The sequence below is a fragment of the Hydra vulgaris genome, chromosome 04 (genome assembly GCF_038396675.1).
Source record: "Hydra vulgaris chromosome 04, alternate assembly HydraT2T_AEP".
NCBI lineage: Eukaryota > Metazoa > Cnidaria > Hydrozoa > Anthoathecata > Hydridae > Hydra > Hydra vulgaris.
Window position 1 is genome coordinate 29,766,751 of NC_088923.1, and position 12,519 is coordinate 29,779,269.

The following is a 12,519-nucleotide window of genomic DNA, read 5'->3' on the forward strand; positions in this document are numbered from 1 at the left end:
ATGACCTGGCATGATCTTATTAAAAGGTTCAAAGGATCATCTACAATTGATGCAGTTCAGCAGAGACAAATAGACGAAACTGAGACAAATAGACAAAACACTGGCAGCATGTCTTAGAGCGACTTTTTGCCATTATAAAATTTCATGGGTCCTAAAATGTAGCTTTGCGAGGGACTTCAGATAAACTTTATGATGACAATAATGGTTCCTTTTTGAAAATAGTGGAACTGCTTGCCAAGTTTGATTCTGTGATGAAAGAGCATATCAAGAGAATAAAAAGCAAAGAAATTTACAGTCATTACTTGGGTAAAATATTCAAAATGAAATTATTGAAATTTTATCTAAAGCAGCCAAAGAAAAAATAGTAGTTGATTTGAAGGCAAGCAAATACTACTCAATTATTGTTAACAGATATTTCCCATACTGAACAGATGACAATAATTCTACGTTTTGTGTCAATACTACAGATGAAAAGAAAATATAAGAGAGCATTTTTTAAGCTTTATTGACATTATTGATACTACAGGCGCTAGAATGACTGAAAAAATATTAGAAACTTTGGATTCTCATGGAATTTCTATGCAAGATTTAAGAGGACAAGGGTACGATAATGGATCGAACATGCGAGGTAAACAAAACGGAGTTCAAGCCAAGATCCTTCATCTTAATTCACGAGCCTTTTATGTTCCTTGTTTATCTTATTCGCTGAATTTAGTTGTCAAATGATGTTGTTGGAAGCTGTTTAGACGCAGTAACATTCTTTGACATTGTGCAAAATTTGTTTGTATTTTTTTCATCTTCAACTCAGCGATGGAACGTTTAACGTCAATTTGTCAAAGGTTTAACTTTGAAAGGACTTTGTGAAACCAGATGGGCAAGTAGAATTGATGGATTAAAATTATTAAGACATCAACTGAGAGAGATAATACAAGCTTTAGAAAGCTTCTGGAATATCGAATTACCTGTATCTTTAGTAAGCAGTCAATTTAAATATTGGCGCCAATTGAAAAATGGCCACAGGCGCCATTACCTTTGAGCCGGCACTGTTTATATATATATATATATATATATATATATATATATATATATATATATATATATATATATATATATATATATATATATATTTTATATATATATAAAATTCTTATGAATAATATTACCAAAAAGCAAAGTAGTAGAAAAAAAAGAAGTAGTAAAAAAATATGTTTTCTCTACACAAAACCAACAATATGTATTTTTTTTAATTTTATTCTTTTTGTTAATATTTCATAGTTAAAAGATCTTTTTATTGATTTTACTTATGTTTGCTGTTGATGTTTAAAATGCAGGGTGACATTTGTTTGTTTTTTGTATTTTTTCCAGTGTTCTTTGAATATTAAATGCATTGCTTTTGTTGCCTTTTTACTGAATAATCCAAGTAACGTGCAATGACGTTTAACAGCTACAATTACTAGTAAGATAGATCCCGATGGGAAATGAGCTTGCGGCTGGCTAGCTTTATAGCGCTTTTCAAGCGATTTTTTTTTTTCTTATTTTATTTTTTCCTAATGTTTTTAACATCTTTAAAAATTCAATTTTTAGCGTTAAGTCTATTATGGTTATGAAAATAATTGAACATTAAACATTGCGATTTTGTAGCAATGTCTTTATCTTTACAAATATTGATAGCTTTTCACTAACTTAAAAAAACTAGCGATCCTCGTGACCAAATCGTTGTTTTTATCGTTACGATTATAGCTAGCTATTCGCTAGCCGATTTCCCACCTGGATGTGGTTACTTGAACTGTTAAATATTTTCCGAAAATCTGTTATTTAAAATTAAGTCAAAAAATACTGTGCATTTCAAGCTTACAGCTTGAAATGCGCAGTATTTTTTGACTTCAATTTCGGCTAATAATTGATAGACATTTAACCATCTTTTTTTAGTTTGTTGCGTGAATCGTGAAAGCTCCTTTAAACATTTTTTACACGAATATATGTCCAGAGTTCGTTTCGAACCTGGATCTCTTGCTTCTAAAGCAAGCGCTCTAATCACTGCGCCACGGCCGCACTACATATGAAGAGCATTATTCTAAAAGTCCATTTTTAAAAAATTGAGTTTTCTCAACATTTGATTTCATTATTGAAAAAGGCACAAGTTTAACAAGTATGAGTAAAAAAATAGTTTATCATTATTTACGAAATTCAAGTTTAAAATTATAGATATTCAAAAATTCTTTGCCGAATAATTAGTTTTGTTTGTTTTTCTCAAAACAATAAAAATGTGACTTTGCGCCCTTTAGAAAAACGCTCTTCATATCTGATATCTTCTTAAGATTGTATGGTATATCGTGAGAGGGATTTTGACTACCATTTTAATCGAATCATTTTATTGACAAAGATTTGCCATTATTGATGGAAAGAAACTGCGAAAAGATATAATAAAACCCATTAGCGAGCAATATCTCTTATACCATAATAATTGAAATGTTAATATTTAATTTAATTAAAAATTAACATAGTTTAATATCAAGATACAAAAACCGAGTGGTTTTATTATATATTTTATGGTAGCATTATAATATAATAGGGTACATCTAAAAAAAAATTACGAAACAAAAAATTTAAAGAAATTATACCATAGTCTTAACACTTAAAGGAATTGAGCAGCCGTGTCGCAGTGGTTAGAGTTCTGGCTTAGATGCCAGGTCCAGCCAAATAAGCGACATCGGTACGGAAGGAGGCGTGGACTTCTTGTTAAATGCTCTCCCGCGGTGCTCTGTGATAAGACCGTAAGGACTTCTGGGAGCACCTTAAATAACTAAAAAAAAAAAAAAAAAAAAAAAGGAAAACTAGGAGAAATTGAACACAAACTAGAGAAAAAACACAAATTAATTAGAGAAGATGAGTGATTATAGTTATCTAGAAAATAGGTCACTAACTATCTGAGTAAAGATTGATAAATACAAATATTGTAAGCTTCAATTTTGCTAGAGTCAAGCCATTTTAGTGTGATGAGAAGATGGTGTCTTGAGTAAATTGCGCCTTCTACGTAACCTCCTGGATCCAGGTAGGTTTGGAAGCTTTTTTCCTTCCCGTCGGTTTCAAGTCGAGCCGAAATCTACTCTATGGTTTACACCTTCTTGTGCAGTTGCTATATATATATCTAATTGTAATCCTTTTTTTTATATCTTTTTAAAAAAACAACTTTCTTGAGAACAAACGTCTATTTATTATTATAAGAAACTAATGTAAAAAGGTGCAGTCCGATGCTAAGCTCTATTATTCCCAGTTTACCAAAACATTGTATCTAATCTTAGAAGTTAGGCGTCGTTACCAAATGTAACGTCTAACAATCCATCTAATCTCATTTCTGCAACATATTGAACCTTTTGAAACTTTCTCCCATCTTCAAGTTTTCCTGCAAAGTCCTCTGTCAACCGTTACTTTTTAACTCTATGATTTGTTTTCTAGAAACTCCCAAATTAATATAATGGTTGCTTGCAGTGGGAGTAATCTAGAATAAAATTTAAAAAAAATAGTGAATGGGTTTTTATTTTAGACAAAATAATAAGCAAACCAAATAAACGTAATTGTTACTATTTTAACATAAAAAGTGTAAGACGACATTCAAAACAAACAACATATAAATAAATACTTGTTTTAAAATACCTACTACTAACTAAATATTCCTTTTAAAACAACATCTCTTATATATCCATATCAGTGACGGATACAGACATTTTTGGTGGGGGAGGGGAGGGGGAGTATTGATACTAAAGCTTAAAAAAAAAGCTCAAAACAAAAGAACAAAAACATTATTTGCACTTAAAATTTCCCCCTTTTTTTGCCTGGACACGTGCTCTACGTTTTTTTGCATTTGCAAGTGCTGTCACTTGGAGTCGGTGTAAGTTTTTTACAGCATGAAATTTTAGATTTTTTCTTTTTTTTTATGTGTATGGGAGAAATTATAAATTAAATTACTTGTGCTGTTACATCATGGTCTTAATAATAAATCTACACGATATTACTTAAGTATTATTACTGAAGTCTGAAAAAGTTTTAAATATAAGTTTTTATGTTTTTTAATAAGTTACATATTTTATTGATTAACTATTCATTTAAAACAAATTGAAACACTGTTATTGCAACAACAAAAAAAGAAGCTTATTATCGGTGTAAACTGTTGGTATTTTCTGATTATCAGTATGAAATGGATATTACCATGGCGCTCTTTTAGTAATTGACCTTGACACGCAAAATATAATGACACGTATGTTCCAAACAGTGAATTAAAAATAAGGTTTTAAATCAATTAGCAAGCCATACTTTTAAAATGTAATTTTTTGTTTGATTTTGGTGTAGAAATTCTGAAGTAGTTTTTGATAAAAATATTCAACAGGATATTTCCATAATGTCGCTTCATTTCAAAAGAATTATTCAAGTATTGCAATTACATATCCAAAAACTTTATACTTAATCGAGTCAAAGAACATAAAACGAGAAGAAAATCAAAAATGTCAAAAAATCTTTTACCCCACCATTATTGACTGATTCTAAATATTGACTAAACCTTTCAAATTAAACATTGATAAAAAAAATTCATATATAAGAATAATTCAGATTCAAGATTGTACAGTTACAAGATTCAAGATTGTTGTTATACTCTTTTTTAATGCTGGTAAATTGTTGTGACATTGTTTAGTTCACAAAGTTTTTTGTCTGTACTGTTTTGCAATTATTTTAATTGTTATTTTTCAAGTGTAGTGATGGTAACTATTGTCATTAGATTTTTATTATAGTATATTTTTGAATTAACAAATAAAAATTAACTCAGTCAAAAAAAAACGCCTGAATTGAGGAAAGAATTACTTTGTTATGCTCAATTGTTGATAACTTTTAATGTTTCAGTCTTTGTATTTTGTGGCATTGTTCGTTTTCTTCAGGTTTGCTTCAGGGATGAATCTACAATAGAAGTTATGACTCAAAGATGTATCTAAATGACTTCTAATGAAAAATTCATAAAGATTGTAATCCAGACATTTAAAAAAACTTCATTTAATCAAATGTTTTATTGGTCATCAGTCAAAATGATCTAGATAGACTGTATTTTGTGAATAGTGTTATGAAATAGGACCAATATAAAAAAGTTATTAATACCCGTTTTTTCACTCACTTTTTAAACAACGAGAAGTGTGTATTTACGAAAGTTGAAGCCCTATCCCATACTGCAAAATTCATTTTAAAAATCACTAAATTATTTCACTTTAAGGTTGGTCAGGAAATTCCTTTATTTTTATATTTAAAATTTCTATAATTTCCCCTAATTCTTATTTAAAACTTATAAAAAAAATTTAAGCATAAAGATTAGGTAAAAAGGATCCTGTTAAAGAGAGAAATTTCAATTAAAAAAAGGTGTTAAGGAGAGAAAGACTCAATTGATTGAAGAAGATATTTAGCATTTGACATAATGTACATAATGTACATTTTAAAAAAATTGCATTAAATTGCATTAATAGTTTTCAAATTTTGCAGTGATAAAAAAATAAAGAAAGAACAATGAAAAAAAAACATTTCTGGTTTTAACTTGCTAAACTTTTTTTCAGGTGGTAAATTTTCATAACATATCATATTTGAATGCTTGTCTCAATAGTGTTTTTTGTAAGCTTTCTAGTCATTTTTATAAGTATGATTTAGAGAACGTTCTGTATCACGTGTTAATTGTGGTTAAATATGTTTTTTCTGATCATTTCTACAAAATCTTAAAGAAATTTTTTACTCGTTTGTTGTTGGATCTCTGGTGATAGCTTGTCGACCATAATTGATTCTATAATTCACATTCATACTTTTTTAGAAAGCAACTTTAAACAGAAGCGAATTGTATTTTGATTTAAATTGGTAGAACAAACCATTAAATGCACCCAACATGTTTTTTTTCTTAACATAAATGTTTTAATGATTTTAATATTAGAGTTTTCATTTGAATTTTCTTCTGCAGTGTTTCACTATTTGAATCTTCACCACTTCTGCAGCGTTTCACTATTTGAATCTTCACAACTTCTGCAGTGTTTTACTATTTGAATCTTCACCACTTCTGCGGGTAAATGAATTGATTACAAATTGGGAAATTTAATTTTGATTTTAGGAATCATTTTTGGAAGAAATTTTTCTCCACCAAACATACGAATTAACATGACACACAGTTTTGCAAGAGAATCTGAATCATCTTACACTTTTCCAAAAACAGCATCTTCATCATACAAAAATATTTACCTCCATTTTACAATAATATTGTTTTTTAACATGCAATTTATCGTAGAGTTCTTTAACCATCATTTAAAAAATCGTTTTTTAAAAACCAAGTTTCACCAGATTTTGTATCTATAAAAGTAACGTTAACGCTTGTAACGCGCGTTCAAATATTTGCAACAATTTATTACTTGATGTTTTAAAGATTCAAAAACACAAAATTTCTTTAAATTTAGACAACGTATTAATAAGATTAGTATTGAAATACACAAAATAGAAATAAAACATGAACAAGCAAAGTTTAAATAATAAATACACAAGAGTAAATAAAACATGAACAAGCAAAGTTTAAATAATAAATACACAAGAGTAAATAGAAATAAAACATGAACAAGCAAAGTTTAAATAATAAATACACAAGAGTAAATAGAAATAAAACATGAACAAGCAAAGTTTGGAGCTAGTATTATAAACAATATTTATATATTATAATGTATATTTAATATAAAGTAAATTTTTTAAAAACTCTATTATACAAAACACAAAATTATAGTATAAAAATTTAATATAAAATATAAGAAATATATTTATAAAAAATAAATAAATACAGTGAACGCTCTATATAAGCAACTCATTTAAACCAATTTCAATAAAAAAGTTTCTTATTGGGAAAAGTTGCTTAGAGGGAAAAAAGGAATATAAAAATATTTACCGTTATTTATTTTACTAACCAAACTGTGTAGAATATATAAATTTAGTTTTATTTTGCAAAAGAAAATATTTTATTATTATTATTATTAATATTATTATTATTACTATTATTATTGTTGTTATTATTATTATTATTATTATTATTGTTATTATTGTTATTATTGTTATTATTATTATTGTTATTATTATTATTATTATTATTAGTGATGTCATGAATATCCGGCGACTTAATAAAAAAGGCAATCGTTTAATCGTCTTTCCCATTTAAGTTAAACTATGCTTAAAGTTCAGGTTGTCGTGAAAATAACATTTTTAATAAGTTTAGAGTTTTCTATACTAATTCAATCTATAGCATTTTCTGAAATTACCTCAGAAGCGTATACCTGAGCTGGTTATTTTTGAACTTTTCTAAATGGTTTGAAGAGTACGAAACTTTTAGGCATTATATTGAGCACTACAACGAAGCAGGTCGGAGCCCTCAATATAATTAAGTGTTGCCAAATATTCGTGGCATCTCTAATTATTATCATATAAACGTGGTTAATAATTTTATCAACAACAACAAAAAAATTAAACAATCAAATTATAATAAATCTTTGGTTTAGTACAGGACTAATTGCCAAAACAAACAAAAACAGTTACATATATTTGTTCATGATAGCTTTTTCTCTTCTTTTTAGTAACAAAAGAACCTCGTTGCAAAGAAAGTTTTTTCCTTTGCCCATTGTATCACCAAATTAAAAGAATTTATAACATCATTGATGTTTTTATTGGAGGCATACAACATTTTTTCATTTTCTTCAACAGGAGAATGTTTTCAAGTGTCGAGTTACTGAAGGTATGAGTATATCATTATACCATTCGTTAAAAAGTGTATGTTTGTCAAGCATTTTTGGATGATTTGTAATATACTGGCAAATTCATATTTTTGAAGCAATGAGGAGACTTTGATTACCCTCTCATCATCAAATCTAATTTATGCATATCTGAAGAGTTTATGCATGGCATAATTGTTACTCTTTCTTTATTACGTCTCTTCCAGCAGCCCAATAAAACTAATGTTACAAAATTGTTAACATTAGTTTTATTGGGCGAGCTTTTATAGACGAGACTAGTTTTGTCGCAATTATATATTTGTTTAGGCAAATAGCCATTTTCATCAATATAATTTTAAAATTTTTTATAAAATGAGTTAGCTAGCTCCACATTGCAAGACATACTCTCTCCACAAATAGACAAAATCTGTAAACCGTCGCATTTTTTAAATTTTGTTAACCATCCATCATTTGCAAAAAGTGTTTCGGGCTTATTATTTAATCTATTTACTTCGAGTGCTTTTAATTTTATCATTTCATTTAGAACTAAATCGTTTAATTGTCGTCGCTCCAAAAACCAAGAAAACACTGAATCGTCGATTTCACTACATTTTATTGTCTTCATTTGTTTAAGCTTACTCACTTACGCTTCAGTTGCATATTCTTCTAAATTTTCTTTATTTTCTTTGGCTCTACTTATTGTAAATTTAATAACTTTATATTCGTTACAAATTTTCTTTGTTTTCTTACCATTTTCAATGTCCTTTAAAATGGATAGTTTATCTTTAACAATATTGAATGTCTTTTTTTCTTCTGATTCAAATTTTATGGTTGAATTTAAAGCACAAAATTATTAATTAACTTATTATCTAACAGAAACTAACAGAATTCAAGTAACTATTTTACTTAAGAGAAATTCACTTCAATACTGACAGCACACAACACAAACATATTCCAATAACAGGATTTTTTACAATTTGATGTTATTTTTTTACAATTTGAAGTTGAGTTGATTAATTTATTAATAAAAACAAACAAACAAAAAAAACAACAACAACAGCAAGTGATTACTTCTATTTAAAAGTTCAGAAGTCTAATACGTTGCCTATTATCCAAAATTTATTTTTAAATTAATTAAGGGAAGAAATAGTTTTTAACTCGTTGTTCATTAGCGTGTTCCATAAATTTATATATATATATATATATATATATATATATATATATATATATATATATATATATATATATATATATATATATATATATATATATATACAGGGCCGGTTTAACCACTAGGCGAACTAGGCGGCCCCTTAGGGCGGCAAGTTTTCTAGGGCGGCACTAAAACTAGCTACATAAAAAATAAATATATTAAAAACATTGCTAAAATCTTTTTCAAATCGCTTTGAATTGAATTTAGGAGATTTGAAATAGTACTCTTTTAATTCGCTTCAAATAAAACAAAAGAATCAACTTTGATACTTTTGTTCCATTTGACGCGGTTTCCTTTTTCTTTTAATACTTTTTTATGCAGAATGAAATTTTGGAGCAATTAATACAATGCAAAGTTTTCATTTCTCATTTATTTTTACACGTTTAACTTTGTGGAGAAAATTGTTTTTGCTTGCGTCTTAATTCAGAATAGTAGGAAATTAATTTTAATTAAATATTCGGTGATAGCAATTACGAAGTAGTATAGTAACAAATTAACTGATTTATATTGTGTTTTTATACTAATAGAGTTTTATTTTTTATATTTGTGGAGCTTTAAAAATTTTAAAATGTATCTTTAAAACTTTTATTAGGAAGTTTAAATAATATTTTAATTTAAGGATATTAAAAATGCCCGAGGTGTTCATTTTTATTATTTTTAGCAGTTTCCTTTGTTATTTCAATCCACGATGGCAGAAAGAAAAAAATTGTCCGGTGCGCAATATCGTAAACGACGAGCTGCAAATGAAGGGTTTAAAACAAAACAGGCTGGTTCTTTGTTAAAGTATTTATGATCACCGCAGAGAAATGAAAATGTCACAGATGAGTTAAAAATCAAGTTGAAGCAGACAGAGAAGCCGATGAGATGACAGTATCAGAAGAGTTTGAATTACATAATGTAATACACGTAGCACACAAAGATTCTGAAGTGCATAAAATTGATAAATTCTCTGGTCTATATGCTAACTATAGCGATCCGGCTACTTGGGTCGTATTTGATGATGAGATGCGACAACTTTTGATAGAACATGGACCAAAACAAGTCGATCAGTTTGACTTTCCTAAGGACAGTATGCAAAGAAAATTTTCAAAAAGCCATTACAACCGCCGGCTTGTCAATGGAGATGAAGTTCGCAGGCATTGGCTGCAGTATTCTGTAAGTAACGACTCTTTGTATTGTTTCTGCTGCAAACTGTTTACCAGTAGCACAGCAATTGCATCATCTCTTTCTTCGAATGGTTCACATGATTGGAAAAATATGTCCGCAATTCTGTCAGGGCATGAGAAAAGCATTGAACATCTAGCGAATTTTCAGTCATGGAAAGAGTTTGAGCTGCGACTGCGAAACAATAATACAATTGATGCCGAAATCTTGAAACGGCTAATAGCTTTAGTTAGAGTTCTTGGTATGCAAAATCTTGCTTTTCGTGGAACACATGAGAAACTGAACACTGCTGATAACGGAAATTTTCTGAAATTTGTGGAATTTTTAGCTTTGTTTGACCCACTTATGGATGATCATCTTCGAAAGATTAAAGACAATGAAACACATGTACATTACCTAGGCAAAGACATACAAAATGAATTGATTCACCTATTATCCAATGCAATCAAACAAAAAATTCTTAAATCTGCTTGTGATGCTAAGTACTTTTCAATAATTATAGATTGCACACCTGATGCTGGTCATGTTGAACAAATGACTATGATCATTCGCTTTTTGGATGTGATTTCAAATCCAAAAAATGGCGTTGCAGCAACAGCATATATAAAGGAATATTTCTTAGATTTTGTGCCTCTAAAGGAGACAACTGGTGCTGGTATGGCTGAAACTATCATTAAGCAGTTAGGCGAGATGTCTTTATCTATTGAAAACTTACGCGGTCAAGGATATGACAATGGCAGAAATATGAGGGGGAAAAATAAGGGTGTCCAACGAAGAATTTTAGATGTCAATCCCCGAGCATTGTTTATTCCTTGCTGTGCCCATACATTGAATTTGGCTGTTAACGATGCTGTTAAATGTTGCTTAGAAGCAACAGCCTTCTTTGATCTGGTACAACATGTATATGTATTCTTTTCTGCATCAACTCGTCGCTGGGAAGTTTTAACACGATATGTTTCTAATCTCACTGTTAAACCACTGAGTGAAACAAGGTGGGAAAGCCGAATCGATGCTTTAAAACCTCTCCGTTATCAACTTGGTGATATCTACGATGCTCTTGCAGAGTTTGCGAACGACACTAATTTAACAGGAGCATATGGTAATTCAACACGGGTAGATGCACGGTTTATTGCAAACGCTATTTTTAGTTTTGAGTTTGTCGTTCTCTGGTTGTGTGGTACGACGTGTTGTTTGAGATTAATATGACTAGTAAGCAACTTCAGGCAAAAGATTTAGATATGCATGGCGCCATAAATTATTTTAAAAAAACAAAGAAGTTTCTTGTAATTCGCAGAAATGAAATGGAGTTTAAGAAAATACTAGTAGATGCAGTTGAAATTGCAGTCAGTTTAGAGATTCCTGCACTTTTTGAACCCGAACCAACCCGTATCAGAAGAAAGAATAAACAGTTTACGTATGAAGGAGATGACGAACCTATTAAAGATCCAAAAGAAAATTTCAAAATAAACTTTTACTTTGCTATTCTTGACACAGCAATACAATCGGTTGAAGAAAGATTTACTCATATACAAAAAATAAGTTCGTTGTTTGGTTTTCTCTACGGTGTTCACAGTTTACAGGGTGTAACTAGCAAAGAAGTTATGGAATATTGCTTGAATCTTGAGAAAGCTTTGCAACATGGAGACTCCAAAGATATCGATGCAGCTGATCTATGTAGTGAACTGAAATCAATTTCAAGACGAGTTGAAAGATGTACATTGCCACTAGATTTACTGAATTTTATATTTAAAAATAATCTAGCAGATTGTGTCCCTAACACTGTTATAGCTTTAAGAAAGCGGTGAGCAAAGCTTCTCAAAACTCAAATTGATAAAAACATTTTTGAGAACGTCTATGCAGCAAGAAAGACTTGCTGGATTAGCTACTCTGTCAATTGAACATGAAATTGCTAGAAACATTAACCTGATGGAACTCGTTTCTACATTTGCAAAAACAAAAGCGCGAAAAGGGAAGTTTTGAAATTATTTATTTATATATTATAAAGTTACACGAATATACGCCTCATTATGATTATGCATGCATGTATTCTTCCGAATGTAAATACAAAATGTTATAACAAAACATAATCATTTCTTTGTGAAGGTTGGGTAGGGGGTAGGGGCGCATTGTGTCAAATTTGCCTAGGGCGCCAAATACTCTTGCGATACTCTTGCAAATACTCTTGTATATATATATATATATATATATATATATATATATATATATATATATATATATATATATATATATATATATATATATATATATATACATATATATATATATATATATATATATATATATATATATATATATATATATATATATATATATATATATATATATATATATATATATATATATATATATATATATTCATGGTGA

The 12,519-nt window shown here is 29.0% G+C and overlaps 3 protein-coding genes across 3 annotated transcripts; all 3 read left to right on the forward strand.

Annotated features, from left to right (window-relative positions):
* On the forward strand, positions 1 to 726 carry LOC136079335 (uncharacterized). The gene is made up of 3 exons (XM_065795068.1): positions 1 to 106; positions 163 to 306; positions 527 to 726. The coding sequence occupies exons 1-3, from the start codon at positions 1 to 3 to the stop codon at positions 724 to 726; spliced, it is 450 nt and encodes a 149-aa protein (XP_065651140.1).
* Positions 727 to 9,834: 9,108 nt separating this feature from the next.
* Positions 9,835 to 11,340, forward strand: LOC136079336 (zinc finger MYM-type protein 1-like). The gene has a single exon (XM_065795069.1). The coding sequence runs from the start codon at positions 9,835 to 9,837 to the stop codon at positions 11,338 to 11,340; it is 1,506 nt and encodes a 501-aa protein (XP_065651141.1).
* On the forward strand, positions 11,337 to 11,939 carry LOC136079337 (uncharacterized). Its single transcript, XM_065795070.1, has one exon. The coding sequence runs from the start codon at positions 11,337 to 11,339 to the stop codon at positions 11,937 to 11,939; it is 603 nt and encodes a 200-aa protein (XP_065651142.1).
* Positions 11,940 to 12,519: the final 580 nt, after the last annotated feature.